The 19808-nt window shown below is 39.6% G+C and overlaps 1 protein-coding gene across 1 annotated transcript in view; it reads right to left on the bottom strand.

The window, feature by feature from the left end:
* RMND1 (required for meiotic nuclear division 1 homolog) overlaps window positions 1–19808 on the bottom strand; it is a 39361-nt gene that overhangs the window by 10542 nt on the left and 9011 nt on the right. Inside the window, exons 3-10 of the mRNA XM_007458746.1 lie at window positions 16218–16326; window positions 13295–13370; window positions 9119–9158; window positions 6423–6523; window positions 4353–4459; window positions 3343–3407; window positions 2709–2785; window positions 259–379 (exon numbers count right to left, since the gene is read on the bottom strand). Coding sequence (XP_007458808.1) covers window positions 259–379; window positions 2709–2785; window positions 3343–3407; window positions 4353–4459; window positions 6423–6523; window positions 9119–9158; window positions 13295–13370; window positions 16218–16326 — 696 coding nt within the window. The remainder of the gene's footprint in view (window positions 1–258; window positions 380–2708; window positions 2786–3342; window positions 3408–4352; window positions 4460–6422; window positions 6524–9118; window positions 9159–13294; window positions 13371–16217; window positions 16327–19808) is intronic.

Genomic DNA, 19808 nt, shown 5'->3' with positions numbered 1-19808 from the left:
CTAACAGACCACTAGGCCTCCAAACTCTCACCAACCTTATCTAGTCTGTAGAGCAAATATCAGAATATCCTTTGACGTGAAAACTGTGTGTACACAGGAAAACTAGAACGGGAAATCTAGAGATCTGAGCAGAAGTCAAACAAGACATTTCTCCAAAAGCAGTTAAACACATTTACTTAATTAAAAACTTCTCTTCACACAGTCATACAACTCATAGGTGACATTGTGTCCCTCTCAGTAGAAGTGCAAAATACATACCTTAACTCTACGAGTAATGCTGAGGAACTGACAAGTTTTATCATAAAGTTCTTCCAGATTTTCTCTGTCCCAGTAGAAATCAGGAGTGATCAAGAAGTCTGAACTCAAGTTTATGCGGTGTCTTAAAAAAAGGAAAATCATTAACTTTTAATTTTTATCTTGAATTAAAAAATCATGGTCTGTTTCTTTTTTGATGTATTTATTGATTGATTTATTGACTGACTGAAGTATGGTTAATTTACAATGTGTTAATTTCAAGTGTATGGCAAAGTGATTCAGTTACACACACACACACACACACACACACACACACACACATATGTATATATATATATGTATATATATATACAGGGGACATGGGTTTGAGCCCTGGTCTGGGAAGATCCTACATGCCGCGGAGCAACTAAGTCCGTGAGCCACAACTACTGAGCCTGTGCTCTAGAGCCTGTGAGCCACAACTACTGAGCCCACGCGCCTAGAGCCCGTGCTCCGCAACAAGAGAAGCCACCGCAATGAGAAGATTGCACACCGCAACGAAGAGTAGTGCCCGCTTGCTGCAACTAGAGAAAGCCCGTGCGCAGCAATGAAGACCCAATGCAGCCAAAATAAATAAACTTATTAAAAAAAAATTTCTAAGCTTTTTTCACTAAAATTGGTTACAATATACATGCACATATATTTGTGTGTGTGTGTGGATAGGTAATCAGATGGCTCAAAAATAAAAAAGACAGAAAAAGGTAAAAATTGAGCAATCTTACTCCTATTCTTAACCCCATTTTTCCCTTTCTCCCACTCCCCGCGGGTAGCCGCTGCTAGTTACACACACACACACACACACACACACACACACACACAAACACACACACTCTCTCTATTTCTACCCTTTTTACATATGAGGCCTGAGTTTGCTTTTAAACAAAACTTTATGTTATAGAAGTAACACATAAATAGCTGTTCACTATAAAAAAGAAAAACCCTAGAGAAGAACTCAGAAAACACTGGTAGGCCCCTTACCCTAACAAATCAAATCCTTTCGGCCCTGCCAATACTCTCCTGGGTCCTTCCAGATCTGCTTCCATGCACACATGCGCACGTGAGAGAATGAATATTTATGTTGTTTGCTTACAAGTAGGATCATACCATGTATAATCTGTGACTGCCACATTTCTACTTCTATTTCTCGTCCTAGATTGGCCACATTCCTTTGAATAACACATAAGCACTCTTATTGTAAAGAGACGAAAACTTAGGATAACAACAGTAAGACTCTACGAAACTATTCACAAACCTAAGTATATCAAGTTCTAATTTCTGAGTCCCAGTATTATAATTCGCTCTATCAAATTCTGCTCGCATGACCAAGAGAAGAGGGGAGAGGAGTCTGTCTCCCCCATTTCTTAGCGAGCTCAAGGCTTTAGATGTGCTGCGGGACGCTCTCATGCAGGGCTTTTTATTTTTGTTGGTGCCCTGAGTTAGGGTCCCTGAGCTTTGAGAAGGGCCTAGATGATGCAACACTGGACCACTTCTCCTCTCCAGGGCAAGTAACTAAGGAGAATGTGGAAAAGCAACTCTTAGGTAAACTATTGACAAGGAACTCCAGTAACTCACCCCATACACGACAAGGGCCAGAACACTGAGAATCCTGCCTAGTGAGAATAACACCAAGATTCAGGGTGTTTCATTCCATAAATCTTGGGAAAACTACAAGAATGAAATAAACTGAAGGCCTTTTAACTTAACTTTAAATGATGTACTATTATATTTCATCAATTTTAAGACACTCTTCTTCCCATTTTAACATCTCTCAAAATGGGAGGCATCTTTAAAATTGATGATGTCTTACAGGTGGCAGTTGAGACTTAGTTGTCATTGCCTTAGATGACTTATTTCTCTTATTCTTTCCTTTTTATGTATGCCCAAGAGGAAATGTGATATATCTACATCCAAATAAGACTGGAAGAGCTATTTCTGTAGTGCAAAATTAAAATTCTGTGATAAAAAAGCATTGTCTCATATGTTAGTGGGCAACATTTTCACTTTCTTGTGGCATCGTATGGTGTCTCAGAGTCAATGACATATGGTACATCACTTTTCCGTAGCAATTAGGTCTATTCAGCATTATGATGCAGTGATAGACTTTTACTGAGAATTACCCTTGTCCAAGTTCTAGAATGCATCTTTCCACCTTTGAATAACACCTACTACGCTCGCTGACGTAGGTTTAACGCAGAGTGATTATGGTCTCTCTTGCACATGCAGTTTCTTCCAGTACAGTTCTAATACAGCGCAACTGCTTCTAATGGATAAGAGTTCTCCAAGCTTATAATGAAATAAAAACAGCTGCAATTCCCATAAAGATATAAATGTTTGCTCTTTACTGTAGAGCTACAGGGATATTTTCTGGAGATTGTTAAATATATGAAATATTTCATTTACAGAGAAAATTTTACCTTAAGGCAAAGAGTTCACCCATTTTCTGCATAACTTCTTCATGAGATAGTTTCACTTTCTTCCCAGCTTTTAAAGCCTATTTGGGAGGCGGAAAATAGATACATACATACACAGGTTTCCCTTCTCACTAGCATTTTCTATGATGTACATTCCTAATCTCCTAATGAAAAACCAGGGGCTCTTTTCCCTAGTATAATTATTCTTTCACAGTAAAAACAAAGTTAATTACAGTAAGCATGAGTTTTAATATATTCTGAAGTTTTGATATAATTTTAGATGCATTTTTCATGCCACTATTTTCCTTGTAATTTGTCAAGACACTTTTTAATCGAGAAAAGTGGTCATAATTTCCCTCCTTAGAGAGGAAACATTTCATTTTATTTCCCTTCAATTCAGTTACATTAAAATACCATTAGAGAAAAGTAATTTGAATTTTAAGTTTTAAAAGGTTTCTTATTTTATCATTTTACATGTAACTGGGTTTTTTTTTTTCCCTGCTTAAATTCAGTGCAGCTTTCTTAATGTTTATTATTACTTTATTGTACTTCTAAATTCATCATTATAGTGGGAAATTTGTATTTTTTCCCAATAGAACTCAGTCCTTGAAAACAAACATAAAATTGGTATAATTACCTCTGGAATCGACTGAATAGATTCAACAAATTTATCCAGTGACGCTTCCCAGATAGCCAGTTTCACTGGGGGAAAAGAAATTAACAACAGAACATTTATCGTCATATTCATGTTTCTACAAAATGTAAAACTGCACAGTACCTTCACTGCCGTTTCAACAATAGTTTAAGAAGGCAGATGTCCAAAAAATGTGAGACTGAAATTTAAGAATCGTTACTTATTACAAAAGATGGCACTAAGTAGAAAGAGAAGCAAGTTGAGTGGATTTCCAAGCCCTGCTGGCAGACCAAAGCTACACTGGGTAGAATCCCTGATTTTTTCATACTACATCTCAGAAGCTAAGAGGAACGAAGGGTGGCTCTGTAGAGGGGCAGAAATCAGGGCTTCCTGACATTCCCTCCACTCCTCTGGGCTGTGGGTACAGCTCAGAAGTCCCGAAGCCTCCTGGATGGTATGTGTGGTCCACCACGGCAGCAGCCTAGTGCAGACTGGTGGCAGGAACGTTTCTTAGAGAACTTCTACAGTTCTATTCAGGTGTATATGGATCTTGCCGAAAAAACTGAGAGCCACTGTGACTCTCTGTCCCATTCCTGTGAAAAACCAGAGTGTATTTTTCTACATAGAGGCCTGTGCCCAATCACAGAAGGCTGTGCTTTCTCTGCCTGGATTAGAGACAATCTAAGACTAACAATCTCAGAGAGGAGGAGAGAGGAAAACAAAGGTAGTGATAATAATAATAATAATAACAGCAACAACACAAAAGAATATTTTTGGAGAGGTAAGCTTTACCAATACCATTAATAAGGAATGAATAACTATAGCACAGATACTATGTATTATACTCTATACTACATATATTTTTCTCTTGGAGAGAAAAAAAAGGAAAAGGAATTATAAGGCTTTGCTGAGTACTCTGCGAAAACATGTCAAAGTCTTTACTAAATACTTCAACTTCCCTCGATGAAATGAAAACTATGTGATACCGTCTCTGATAAGTAGTAGTAACTTACCTGAAAGGCAAAGGGCATTTGAGAAAGCAAATTTCTCTAGAACAGCGTCATCTAAATCTAGCTCTGAATTTAACCTGATTTCCCCTCTGTGAAGTTTTGTCTGTCCCCTGAGAAAAGAAAAAAAAAAAAAGTAGTTTCTAAATCACAAAAAGTACTTTTTTTCTTTTGAAAAATAATCTTTATAATCTTTCTAGAGGTCATTTTGACAATCTGTATCAAGAGTCTTACAAATGTTCTTATACCCTATGATCCAAGTAATTCCACTTCTAGGAATTTATCCTAAGGAAATAATCAAAGATGCAAGGAAAGATTTGTGTACAAAAAACTTTCTATGGGGACTTCCCTGGTGGCGCAGTGGTTAAGAATCCGCCTGCCGATGCAGGGGACATGGATTCGAGCCCTGCTCCAGGAAGATCCCACGTGCTGCGGAGCAAATAAACCCGTGTGCCACAACTACTGAGCCTGCATGCCACAACTACTGAAGCCCATGCACCTAGATCCCGTGCTCTGCAACAAGAGAAGCCACCGCAATGAGAAGCCCGTGAACTGCAACAAAGAGTAGCCCCTGCTCACCGCAACTAGAGAAAGCCTGCGCACAGCAACGAAGGCCCAACGCAGCCATAAGTAAGTAAATAAATAAATGAATAAATAAATAAATTTATTAAAGAAAAAAGACGAATAGAGATATACATTAAAAAAAAACTTTCCATGGTCAAATGCTGAATAGTAAGATATCAGGAAGGAAACTAAAAGTTCAACAGAAGAACGGTTCATTTATAGGAATTCACACAACAAAAATGAACAAGCATGTTTTGAAAGGGTATTTAGTAGAAAAGGGAAAATGACTACAATAATTTGCTAAGTGAAAAAATGCTGAATATAAAACTATGTAACTATACACAGTATAATCTGAAATCACATGGACATGGTGAGTATGGGGAGGGAGATGAGGCAGCTGTGACAAACCAAGATGTGTATGTAGGGAACTCTGGAGCGACTGGGGAGGAGGGGGAAGGGAGGGAATCTGGGAGTGTAAGTATCACAAGCAAATAGGAAAAGTAGAGGCTAAACCTTCACGAGAGACGTGAGACCAGAAGACATGGACAAAGGTTGGTGGACGAGAAGATGATACAGGAAAGCTCATCGCTGGCTATTACCACTTAGCTCTTATCCCAATTAGTCTTTCTATAGCTGGTGTCTCTTCCAAATTTCCCTAAAGCTCTGCTTGTGTCACTTCCTTTCTCAACACAAAGACTTTTTTTCCTTCTCATATTCCACTAGACCAGTACCTCCCCGAGAGAAAAGACCTTTTAATCCTGTTCATTCTGCCTTCTCTCTCCGCCCTAACATCCCTTCTCATTTTTGCACCCTTGCTGTGACATGGAAATTGGCCAATACGTTGCCTACCCATACATTTGACCTGAGAGCGGTACAGCAGTGGTACCCTCATTTCCACAAGCGGCTCTCTTAGAGCACCCCGTCATTATACTTTATACTTTTTACACTCAAATTCAATGGGAAAAAAGCAAAAAGGATTTACTTCAGAGAAGACTTTACTAGAATAATTTAACAGGTTCATTCTAATGAAGGCATACCATATTACTGATTTTGGCTGCTTAGGAAACTTACTATTTTGGGGTTATACTATCTACTTGTTTTAATTTATGGGTAGCCTGAGAAGCTATGAAAATAATATCTATCGGGCTTCCCTAATGGCGCAGTGGTTGAAGGTCCGCCTGCCGATGCAGGAGGGGACACGGGTTCGTGCCCCGGTCTGGGAGGATCCCACATGCTGTGGAGCGGCAGGGCCCGTGAGCCATGGCCCCTGAGCCTGCATGTCCGGAGCCTGTGCTCCACAACGGGAGAGGCCACAACAGTGAGAGGCCCGTGTACTGCAAAAAAAAAAAAAAAAAAAAAAATCTATCCACTAATATTTATTGTTTCAGCTCTGTATTTGTACCAATAACTTTTTTCTTAAAACTAGTCTCCAAATTAATAATTTATCTTCTCTACTGCTGTACCTAGTTATTCCAAGCACCCTTTTCATAAACTCGATAAAAAGTTGCTTACTCTGTTTTTGAGTAGTTAAGCTCTTCATTCTCCCAGTGCACCAATGCAATTTCATAGGGGTGAATTTCATGTTTTTCAAGAACTTGCATCACATGCTTCATCTAGAAGAAAAGGAAGATTAACCTGAAATTATAACCGACTCCCTCAGTACAAAATAATGTTACAGAGTTAATGCTTGTAACATTTTTTTTATTACATTTGATAACATTTCTTCTGTTCTTTAGGTTTTAAGGAGAAAGCAAATCCATGGTGATACTAAACTAATTGCAACGATATATTCATTTGCTTTTACATTTGGAAAACACAGACAAGCTTAAGGAGGAAAACAAAACCTCCCACTATCCCATGACCCAAAGGAAACCCCTAATAACATTATGGTTTGTATTCTTTAAATCTTCAAAACAAAAAGTTTAAGTAACACACTTGTAAAAATTTAAACACAGAGGCATAGAAAGTGATTATCTCTCTCTGTTCTCCTGAATTTTTTTTTTTTTTCACACACACACACACACTGTATTTTATTTTTACAAGAGATAAACTGACACCAAGCATTGTAACTGGATGACCACAACAAAAGCAACAATGATTGCAATTACCAAACACGAAACACACTCACACTGTGTCATAATATTGACATTCAGTCCAGGAATCCTCCACTGTAACAGCTCCTTCACTTTGCAGTGAAAATTGATTTGTATATTTTTTTGCCTCTGAGTCCTTGTGGGATTTTTTTTTTTAATTTAAACAGAAAGTCACAAAAATTATAATCATCCTCATCAGTTCACTCAGTCCCATGTAATTAATTTTCTTTTTCATCTTGATCTTTTGTTAGCACTTTAATGAGTTCATCAGTTTTCCATTAGAGTTCTGAAAATGCTTATTCATTCAGTTCAGCAGTACAGTCTCCTGAATTTCTAATCCTCTAATGTAACCACCATTAAACTTGGTGCATATCCTTCCAGACTTTTCCCTATGTGTATATGTATGTACATTTAGTTTGCTTTTTATATAAATGGGATGATACTGTACATATGAACATTTTCAATGCTATTCTCCTTCATGGAGGAACCATAATTGATTTAACCGTCCTAAATGTCCATCCATGGGTTTTTTTTTTTCTATTCTCTACTATCACGATGTCACATGTGCCAGCCTTATGCGTGTATCTTCAAGGACTTGGGGGAATATTTCTTTAGGATTTGTTGGAACAAAAGACATGCACACTTAAAATTTTTTTTTTTTTTTTGCTGTACGCGGGCCTCTCACTGTTGTGGCCTCTCCCATTGCGGAGCACAGGCTCCGGACGCGCAGGCTTAGCGGCCATGGCTCACGGGCCCAGCCGCTCCGCGGCATGTGGGATCTTCCCGGACCGGGGCACGAACCCGTGTCCCCTGCATCGGCAGGTGGACTCTCAACCGCTGCGCCACCAGGGAAGCCCCACACTTATAATTTTGATAAATGTTTCTAAAATACTCTCCAAAACAGTTTTTCCAACTTTAGAATCCAAAGATTTATGAGAGCATTCTTTTTTTTTTTGAATTTAATTTTTTTTTTTATATAGCAGGTTCTTATTAGTTATCTATTTTATACATATCAGTGTATATATGTCAATCCCAATCTCCCATTCACCCCACTGCCCCCTCTTTCCCCCCTTGGTGTCCATATGTTTGTTCTCTTCATCTATGCCTATGAGAGCATTCTTTTTTTTTTTTTTTAATGCGAGCATTCTTAAAAAACACTGGGTATTGTCAGCCTTTTACATCTTTGCAAATTCAAATAGCCAATTTGTACATTTTTCTTACATTTATTGCTCATTTATATTTCCTTTTCTCCAGGAAACTGCTCCCCAGTCTCCCTCCCCCTGCCCCCTATGTGTGTATCTCCTTTCAGTAAAACTGGGTTTGTATGAGGCATATTTTTTTTACCAGCTCTGGTATTAATATTGGTTATATTTTGTAACCTGCTCTTTTAATTTAACTGTTATCATATACACTGGCAATTCCTTAGGAATTGGTTTCTTCCCACGTGACTTTTAAGAGCTGTAGTATGTACATCCTAAATACATGCTATGGATGTATTTAACAAACTTCCTATTATTATGTGTTTTGGTTATTTCTCACTTTGGCTATTGTAAATAATGTGTTGATGAACATTTCTATACATCATTCATTATATATAACTGATTATTTCCTTTGGATAACTTTCTAGATGTAAAATTGCTGAGTTAAATATAGAGCTTTGATAGGTATTACCAAACTGCCTCTGAAAAGGCTGTATTAAACAAATCACGATTGGGATATTGAAGAAATTATTTCCAGTGAGTTAAAAAGTTCTAGAAAACTTGATCTAAAATAAGACTCAGTGCAGCCAGCTTCCAGTGAACTGCGTGTACATCATTCATTTTGTAGGTTATCACATGAGAAGTGTATTTCCTTCTGTCTGCAGTGCAGCTAGGATTGTTCTGATTTTCCACGAATTATTGTGTGCTCAGAGAATGGAAAATGCAGGAAACTTCTAAGTCAAAAAGAAAATTTTGGAAGATGACAGTGCTAGAATCAACATCACAGAATGCAGAGCAAATAAACTGAGGATTATCTGTTAATTTATCTTCCAATTGCTCAGATTACTAAGTGCCAATTAACAATTTATTCTCAGAAAACTGAATTTTAATACTTTCACACTTTATTTATACTTACAGTTTTGTCTTTCACATTCCAGAAGACAGCAGCTCCTTCCCTGATTTAAAAGAATAAACTAAGTTAAAGGTGGAATACATTCTTTAGGGCCACACATAAAGCCATGCTTAGGTAGCTTCTAGAATGCATCTAGAAGGCCAATTTTTAAAAAAATGATTTATTATTGATTTGACATGATGGTCCCTGGATGGATATGATAAACAAAAGCTACTGTTTGAATTTCCGATAAAAAACCTGACCCCTCAAAAATTCATGGATTTCTCCTGTGGTGTGCAGAATAAATAACTATTATTGTAAAACCATGTAACTTCAGGTATCTAGACTCTTTCATACCTGATGCAATTCTTTTTTGTTTTTTTAAATTAATTAATTTCTTTTCGGCTGCGCTGGGTCTTTGTTGCTGCGTGAGGGCTTTCTCTAGTTGCAGTGAGCGGGGGCTACTCAACGTTGCGGTGTGCGGGCTTCTCATTGCGGTGGCTTCTCTTGTTGTGGAGCACGGGCTCTAGAGCGCAGGCTCAGTAGTTGTGGCACACGGGCTTAGCTGCTCTGCGGCATGTGGGATCTTCCCGGACCAGGGCTTGAACCCGTGTCCCCTGCATTGGCAGGCGGACTCCCAACCACTGCGTACCACAGAAGTACCCTGATTCAATTCTGGTGTACAGATATCAGAATAAGGAAATTTTTGAGACCTGTCTCATTAGCTCTCATTAGGCAGATTCTGCTATGAGAAAAGAATAAAGGGTCATGCTTTTAATATCTGTGGAATAAAGAGACTGAGGTAAATTAAAGCCTCAGATGGTAAAGGCACCTATGAAATAATGCCAGCCATCCCTACAGTGCTCAGAGTAGACCTGCAACAAAGCCACAGGAGGCCCTCACAATCCAAGTCTGCCTTTGACAAAATTTAAGTCTAAAAACTGTTAGGGAACTTGTTTTGATTTCTGAAGTCTGATGTGTTAAGCTGTTTTAGGTAGTAAATAAAAAAAAGAAAAATAAAAGAAAAAGGAGTTACAGCTCTGGGTCATTACACCAGAGGAAGGAAGGGTAGAAATGAAACAAAGGTAGGGGCTTCCCTGGTGGCGCAGTGGTTAAGAATCTGCCTGCCAATGCAAGGGACATGGGTTCGAGTCCTAGTCCGGGAAGATCCCACATGCCGCAGAGCAACTAAGTCTGTGTGCCACAACTTTTGAGCCTGCGCTCTAGAGCCCACGAGCCACAACTACTGAGCCCATGTGCCACAACTACTGAAGCCTGCGTGCCTAGAGCCCATGCTCCGCAACAAGGGAAGCCACCGCAGTGAGAAGCCCACGCACCGCAACCAAGAGTAGCCCCTGCTCGCCACAACTAGAGAAAGCCCGCGCGCAGCAACGAAGACCCAACGCAGCCATCCATCCATCCATCAATCAATCAATCAATAAATGGTAAAAATATGATGTTCCCATTACCATTCTTCAAACCGTCTTGAGCAATGTGCTTAGTATGTGTGTGGGTCTGTGCTTAGCATCTGGGATGCAAAGATGAGTATGGTCTAGATCCTCTGCTCCAGGAAGTCCCAATCCAGAGAACACTGATCCACGGACCACCAATTATAATAGTGTGATCCATGCTGTAACAGAGTTACGCAGAATCTAGATGGATGTACACCAGAGGGACACGGTTCCTAAAGGACTAGCAGAGCCAAATGAGAAAACGAGGAAATACCCTTGGGGAAATACCCCAGGCTCCAGGAAAAGGTGTGAGGAGGGCAGGCAACGTCTCAGAATAAAGAGCCAGTAGTTTGAACGGCTGCGGATGAGGGGAAGTGGAGGGCACTCAGGTCAGAGGCGGGGAAGAGCCAACGCCTGAAGGAACTTCGTGCTGTGATAAGGCGTTTGGTCACATTCTGTAGAATTTTAAGGACAGTACAGTGATCAGAATTACCCACTGAAAAATTGCTCTGCCTACAAACAGACAGACAGACTGCTGGTGGGGTGAGAAGACAGGCAGGGAGACCAAGCAGTGAGTGTGGCAAAAGGCCAGGGTGGGGTCTCAGGATATGGATTTGGGAGGTGTTTAAGGCCACAGCCAGAGCACTGGTTCAGAGAAGCACCTCAAAGCAGATGAGAGATCCCAGGAACTCCTCAGTATGGCGCTCAAGCCACATGTGACTACCGGGCACCTGAAACAGGCCTGGTCCAAACTGAGAGCTGCTATAAGTGGAAAATATATGCCGGGTTTCGGAGACTTAGTATGAAAAGGAGAATGTAAATCTCACTAATTGTTGACTGATTACATGCTGAAATGATAATAGTTTAAATAAAATATACCAGTAAAATTAATTTCAGGCAATATATGATGTTATTATTAGTGTTGGTCAAAATTAAATTCATCTTTTTTTAAATTAAAAATGCGGGCTTCCCTGGTGGCGCAGTGGTTGAGAATCTGCCTGCCAATGCAGACAACACAGGTTCGAGCCCTGGTCTGGGAAAATCCCACATGCCACGGAGCAACTGGGCCCGTGAGCCACAATTACTGAGCCTGCGCATCTGGAGCCTGTGCTCCGCAACAACAGAGGCCGCGATAGTGAGAGGCCTGCGCACCGCGATGAAGAGTCACCCCCACTTGCCACAACTAGAGAAAAAGCCCATGCACAGAAATGAAGACCCAACACAGCCATAAATAAATAAATAAATACATTGTGTATTATTAAAAAAAAAATAAATAAAAAAAAATAAAAATGCGGCTATAAGAAAATATATTATTACATTCGCGGCTTGCATTTGTGCCTTGCGTTGTATTTCTACTGGATGATGCTGATCTGGAGGACCTCAGAAATCCAAATTCCTTACTCAAGTCAAAAGGGGTGTTTTTCTACTGGCACTAAATGTTGAACGCTTGATTATGTCCAAGGAAAGTAAGGCATCCACAGGAACAAAGACAGAGCTTCCAGTTATCATCAACTGTAAGAACTAAGACCACAGAAACTTCATCAAAGTCTGGATTCTTATGGATGTTCCATGTATTTCTGTTCTGCCACTTATTAGTCCTTTGACTGTGTGTAATTCACTTAATCCCTCTGACCCTTGGGAATAAAAGATCTTCCTCAAATGTTGTGAGGATGAGATTATTTTAAATGGTTTCTATTATCATTACCACTTCCACTCAGCTACTCTGGAGTATCTGGTATTAAAACAACCTTAAAAAAAAAAAAAAACCTTTAAATAAAAGGAATAAATGTATGTGGATCAGGGTCCCAGTCTGAAGTCTCTAGAGAGGTAAGGTGATCTAAAACTTTAGCTTCAGAGGGCGAAGATGGAAAAGGAAGAAAAGACAGTGGGGCAGGCAGCATGCACCTGATAAGGGGCACTGAAGATGAATGGGAAATAAGATGCTTACATATTCTTAGTAAATGAAAACCCACATTTACAAATAAAGGCAAGTACACACCAAGTTACCTGAATGGGCCTCTGTTAATGACCTCAGCCTGAGCTTCCTTCAGTCTCTTGCTCTCAGGAAGGCGGGAAGCTGTGGGGAGTCCACTCGGTTCCCTAAATCCCTGCGTTCTGCAGGGCACCATTATTTCCACCAGTGGTTCCTGACCTTAGCTTTGTCCAATGCTCTCTCTTTTTTTTTTTTTTTTTCGGTACGCGGGCCTCTCACTGTTGTGGCCTCTCCCGTTGCGGAGCACAGGCTCCGGACGTGTGGGCTCAGAGGCCATGGCTCACGGGCCCAGCCGCTCCGCGGCATGTGGGATCTTCCCGGGCCGGGGCACAAACCTGCGTCCCCTGCATCAGCAGGCGGACTCTCAACCACTGCGCCACCAGGGAAGCCCCCCAATGCTCTCTTTTTATAACGTGTTAAGTGCACCCTTTACTGTCATGAATTATGAGCGGTGCAAAAAACCTGCATATATGATACACAGATGACATAATGCTTAAAGTTAATTTAGAACAAAATGAATTAAAAAATCCCTAATCTTTTCCCTAGGGGGGAAAATTCTTTATTTCATAAGAGGATTTACCAGCAGATGCCTAAAAGTGACAAACTCTCCTATTCAAATCAGAACCAAAGAATATATTTAAATCACAAATAAATTTTGAAACATCTTCTGTTAAGAGAGAAGGTACACCTGCATCTTTAAGGACCATATTACCTGGCCACAGCCCATCTTCCAGTGGAGTTGCTTTCTTGTCTTACCTGAAGAAGAATATTGTTCCAGGATCACCTTCTTTTGCAGAATTTTCCATACCTATCACCAAAATATTTGCTGCATCTGTGATAAATGAGCAAAAAGCTATGTCACAAGGTGACACAAGATTTAAGTCACCTATAAACTTTTAACAAAGTATTTGTGATTATCGCTTCATATACCATGAAGTGCTCTACAACACACTGTCCATTTTTCTACTAAGGTTTCTGAAAGTATTTAATATATGAAAATGCAAAGACCATAAGAAATTACTTGAACAAAATATTCAACAACCTGTGACACTATTATTAGTGCTATTTAAAACTCATTCACGCCCATTTTGATTCAGTAATCGCTAGTCCAGCTGATAATTATTAAAGTCTTAGTATAACTAAGGTTCAAGAATTTGGGGGGGTTGGGGAGGGATGGACTGGGAGTTTGGGGTTAGCAGATGCAAACTATTACATAGAGAACAGATAAACAATAAAGCCCTACTGTATAGCACAGGGAACTATATCCAATATCCTGTGATAAACCATAATGGAAAAGAATATAAAAAAGAATGTATCTATATAAAGGAATGTATATGTATAACTGAATCACTTTGTTGTACAGCAGAAATTAACACACTGTAAATCAACTATAGTTCAATTAAAAAAAAGAAAAAAGAATTAAACTTCTGTAAAAGTAATTTAAAATAAAATTTGAAGAGCCATTAATATATTCTCTTCCTTTAAATATCATTTTATCAATAATATAATTTTAATATTCTCAAACTACTCTTTCCACTGAATTTTAAATTATATTGTATAAAGTGTGGAAAATAGAAAACATACCGAAACAAAGATACAGTCCATTTCAAAACATATCTGATTTCAAAGTTAGTCATGAGAACTACCATGACAGTCACCTGTAACTATTTAAATATTTTAACATTTTAAATATTAAATACATACATATACATTTACCAGTGAGCAGTTACTTTGTATATTAGTTTAGTAGTATTTATTTTAAGTATATAAATATTCTATAATGTAAACTATAAATAACATGTTAGTCTATCAATTAATATACTAATATGTAAAATGTTACATAATTTCTTTTTTTTACATAATTTCTTTTTTGAAACTAAACACATTTTAATAGAAAACAAAATACAAAATAACCCTTTTCAGAAAACAGAAATATTTAATCCTTTTCCCACAAATTAGAAGTTGCTTTATCCTCAGAGCATAGTTTTCCATGCGTGTGTTTGTATTTAAGATTTGTTTCACAGACTGTTCATTAAACTGCTACTGCAAAGCAGGAGGTGGGAGGGATGATCTCAGGAGAAAAACACACTGGAAAAGCCGCACCTCGGAATCATTTGGAAATTCAACATTTTCTAATTCTATCTTTTGATGTTTCACTTCCGATTATTTTCATTTCTTTACCACAATCTGTCCTTTTAGGGGAGAAAGTTGTTGCATAGAAGTGCAGCCACGAAAAGAATCTTTCTTTCCCACCAACATAATTTCTTAACATAAAATTAGGATCCTCAAAGCTTCAGAGCTCCTGATAGAGGCTGGGGAATGGGGGATTCAGATAGAGACCAACTCCTAACTCCTTTTCTTTGGTGAAATCACACTTCCTTGAGTTCTACATCTATAGAGGGCAAGCCTCACCCATATGGCCAAGAACACCACAAATGAAGTGGGAAAGATCCAGGCTGGTGAGAGTAGTACGAGAAGCCCCCAAGTGTGTGATGCACAGGGGCACCCTGCCAACAGTCTCTGGAATCAGCCAAGAATACCGCAGGGCAATTTTTCTTCTTAGAGGCCCTGGACATAGCTCTGTTTCTCTAAGTCAATTATGTTTGGTTTTTGCCACCAAATGGTACAAACAGTCGGTTCAGATCATCAAGGCTGAGAAAGCACAATGACATTTCGATTGTTTCTTACAGGGTCGGTGACTCTTTTAAGAATTTTCTCTGTAGCAAAGAGGTTTTCAACCTACTATTTTTTGCTACTTGGAGGTAAATTCATGAATCTTCCATCAAAGTGTTCCAAGTCATTTTTTTAACATAAAGCAGGTGATTTCTCAAGAAGCCTTCCTCACACTATCCTAAAATCCTCTCAGTTTAATTCTCTTTTAAAATATTCATTGAGTTTATCTTTTAACTAATTTTGTTAGTTTTAAAGTGTTGGACTGTACTGGTAAATTTTTCTTTAAAGGCTCTCCCCAACAGTTCTATCAATTTTACGGTTCTTCTTTAAAACTAAAATAACTTTTTAACGTGACAGAAATGAAGTGTCATGGCCTTTGATCATCCCAAGTAAGAGTGATCCTATAAATACAGCTGAATAAACCATACTGATTTTAATCTTCGAACTAAGTTCTCTGTGAATATGTTTTAAATTTCCTATCTTTGTATGTCATTTGTATAAAGAGATTCAACGCCACTTTTATGATATAATCCTTCAAATAGAAAATGAGGGGCTTCCCTGGTAGCTCAGTGTTTAAGAACCCACCTGCCAATGCAGGAGACACGGGTTTGAGCCCTGGTCCGGGAAGATCCCACATGCCGTGAGCAACTAAGCCCGTGCATCACAGCTACTGAGCCTGTGCTCTAGAGCCTGTGAGCCACAACTACTGAGCCCACGTGCCACAACTACTGAAGCCCACGTGCCTAGAGCCTGTGCTCCGCAATAAGAGAAGTCACCACAATGAGAAGCCCGTGCACCGCAAAGAAGAGTAGCCCCTGCTTGCTGCAACTAGAGAAAGCCCATGCGCAGCAACGAAGACCCAACACAGCCAAAAGTAAAAATAAATAAATTTATTAAAAAAAGAGAAAATGAAACCTAAACAAATGTATATTTAAAACAGTTATTATAGGAAAATTATTTTCTAATACATTTTAACATACTTGGCCCCAGATTCAAGAAGATGTACCTCTAGGCAAGCTTGTTACTTCAACATATCCATGGGAGGCCAGATCTTGAGAGAGACTTCCAAGATGGTATTCATCTGCGGTTGCAAATGCAGTACAGCGCATCAGGTCCTGTGCCAGAGAGAGGAGAATGAGATGGGTTACCAAGAGGTGCCCGTGATGGTTGTCTTTACAGGGAGGATGGCGTGCTGCAAAGCTGGCACTCGAGAGTTTTCTCCAAACATTTCAACGGTTCAGACAAAGGATGTGAGAAGGATGCAGAGAAAGAAGTTACAAGGAGGTAGATTTCAGCTCAATCTATGGCAAGAACTTTCTCTTAATAGTCAAAGAGATGGAATGGGCTATCAGAACAGGGAGCCACACCGGCTGGTTGTGCTTCAAGCACAGACTGATCAAAAAATAGAGAGGATTTAGGCACCATACAAGGCACCTGGATGAGATGCTAGTTAAAGCCTGTCCAACCTTGAGTTTCCATGGTTCTTTTCCACAGCAGCATTATTATTTGACGTCATCTGATAACTTGCCGCTAGCCATGTACAGGCAGAGATTACTTTGAATCTACTAAGGAATTACAGAAATTTTTACTCTAGTTAATTGTACTCTGGTTAAAAATTCTGTGAATCTGAGAATGTGTCCAGGTTTGGTGAGTGCTTTGGATTTCTGCACTAGGAGTCTTACCTGTGTGTACATGCACACATTTACATTGTGTGTAGCTATACAGTATACATATGGTAAGCATATGGTACAGCACACAGTGTTTTTGTCAAACTGTAGGTCACAAGCCGTTAGTGAGTCCTGATATCAATTTAGTCGGCCCAAAGCAGCTTAAAAAAATAACAAACTAGGGGATTCCCTGGTGGCACAGTGGTTGAGAGTCCGCCTGCCAACGCAAGGGGTGCGGGCTTGTGCCCCAGTCCGGGAGGATCCCACGTGCGTGGAGTGGCTGGGCCCGTGAGCCATGGCCGCTGGGCCTGCGCGTCCAGAGCCTGTGCTCTGCAACGGGAGAGGCCACAGCAGTGAGAGGCCCGCGTACTGCAAAACAAATAATAATAATAATAAAAATAAACTAAACAGAATAAAACAGAAAATATTAGAGTACATAATTCATAGTAAGGGTAAATTTTATTTTATGACATTTTCTGTCACATATATGTCTATATAGGTATACCGGGTCACTACATATACACTGTAATGTAAAATAAATTTCTCACTATGGAATACGGTCAATGAAGTTCAAAAGCTATCGGCAGAGGTGTTAAGAGTTCAGGCACAGAATCAGATTCATTAAAAAAAAATCAGAATAACAATAATGCCTACTTGATAGGGTTGTTGTGAAGTTTAAACAAGCTGATGAATGTCAACTACTCAGAAACATGATTAGCACAAATGTTCAACATTTTTTAGATAATAGTTATTATTACGGCACATGCAGATTTGTTTAAACCATCAAAATTTATGGGAGGCTAAAAAGTTTATCAAGTAATTTACAACTGAATTTTCATTTGTTCGTAATTTTATATTTTAGTGTCTATTAATCAGAACATTAGTGATTCTACTGTCTTTGATACATATGGTGCTTTGGCCCATATGTATCAAAAGAGGTATATGAGTCACTAAATCAAAATTTATTCCTAGGATTTACTCATCTTGGCTCCTAAATTCTTTCCCTTTCTGCTACATTCCTAGTATGAAATTCAAGAAAAGTTGTACATAAATTTCTTCCTTCCTCCCACTTTTGTTACCTAACTCCTGGCTCTTTCTCAAGAGATGACCTAACTCTGCTTTGCTTTTTCTTCCATCTGTTACACAGTTCAAATGTGTGGTTTAAAAAGTAGCAGAAGAATAAATGGAGGACCTGAAAAACATAAAATCCGTAAAATATCCACTCATAAGCAAAACATTCAATTGTCTAATTGATTTTAATTCAATTAGTGAAAAAATTAAAAGTCAGACAAGTATGCTGAAATTGTCACTGAATGTGAGCTAAACGGATGCAGGACCCTCCTGTTGCAGATATCTGATATGCTGATTCCCGTATTCATTATGAAGGTAAGAACACGTTAATTTCCAAAAACATATGGATCCATACAAAGTAAAGGAATCAGTTATGTGCTTAAGGTTTAGAAGTGCCAGCACTAGTTGTTCTTTTAAGGCTCCGTGGAGTTAAAAAGAGCTGGCAGGATATGAGATTAAGCTGGCTGAAAGAAAGGAATCCTGGAAAGAAGCATCAGGTAAGGCCATGGCAGGCAGGCTCTACCCTACAAAAGCTGACAAACTTACTGAAGTTTGCTAAGCAAAATCCCAGTGCATTCGGTTGGATGTCAGAGTGACTCTGGCTGGGGCTGCTAGAGCTGACATGCTTAGTTTAGGCTGGAGTGGGAAGAGAAGGCGGCATGAAGGAGAAGACAGGAGACAGTCAACAGCTAGTCCAGCGGAGGGTTTCCCAGAACTGTACTAGAAACGGCATTGCCGACTGTTTCTCGAATCATTGCCGTAAACTGGCAGCCCAGAGAACTATCCAACTCAAGAGCTGACCCACATAGTGTTTTCAAGATTTGAACAAACTATCAACAATAAATGGCCATTTGACACAAAATCCAGATTTCCACCATCTTTCGCTCCAGTGGAAGATCTAGCAGTAACTGACAAGGGTCGGCGGGGGGCGCGGGGTGGGCCTGATTCTCCAGCCGATGCAGTCCCTCCCACTCCCTGTCTCGTGCCTGCTTCACCATCATCTTTCTTACTGACCAGGCCCATCTGTGCTAAAAAAAACTTATACTATTTTACCTTCTCAAAAATGGAACAAGTCGGGCTTCCCTGGTGGCGCAGTGGTTAAGAATCCGCCTGCCAATGCAGGGGACACGGGTTCGAGCCCTCGTCCAGAAAGATCCCACATGCCGCGGAGCAACTAAGTCCGTGTGCCACAACTACTGAGCCTGCGCTCTAGAGCCCGCGAGCCACAACTACTGAGCCCACATGCCACAACTACTGAAGCCCGTGTGCCTAGAGCCCGTGCTCCGCAACGAGAAGCCACCGCAGTGAGAAGCCCGCGCACCGCAACAAAGCGTAGCCCCTGCTTGCCACAACTAGAGAAAGCCCGCGCACAGCAGCGAAGACCCAACACAGCCAAAAATAAATTAAATAAATTAAAAAAAGAAATGGAACAAGTCAAAGCATTCAACCACTATTTCCGTGAGAAAATATATGCTGAGCTCCAAAGAGTCAGGTTATAAATTTTTAAACACAATTTGTTTTTAACTTAGTCATTCCAAGGATCTTTGCAGAGTTTCTGAAGATGGTCACCTTTCCTTCTCTCACCATCTCCTATTTAGTTTGGCTCAGAGTTCTAGCCAATGTCTCACAGCTTATTTGGCTTAGCCTACGTTACATAACTTATATGGCTCGCCACACTACTTTCTGTATCCTCCTTAAACATCTGGGATGTGAGTCTCTGTTTAAGTTATGAATCTTCTGTGAATAAATGATTCACAAGGTTTTCCAATTTGACTTGTTAGAAATATCTTTTTTGGGTTTTATTTCCTTTGTTTTTCAATTTCAAGATTGTATTTAAATCCACTTGGTAAAGGGAAAGA

Source organism: Lipotes vexillifer, unplaced genomic scaffold (genome assembly GCF_000442215.2).
Source record: "Lipotes vexillifer unplaced genomic scaffold, Lipotes_vexillifer_v1.1 scaffold639, whole genome shotgun sequence".
In the NCBI taxonomy this organism is placed as follows: Eukaryota; Metazoa; Chordata; class Mammalia; order Artiodactyla; family Lipotidae; genus Lipotes; species Lipotes vexillifer.
This window is presented reverse-complemented; position numbering and strand designations above follow the sequence as displayed.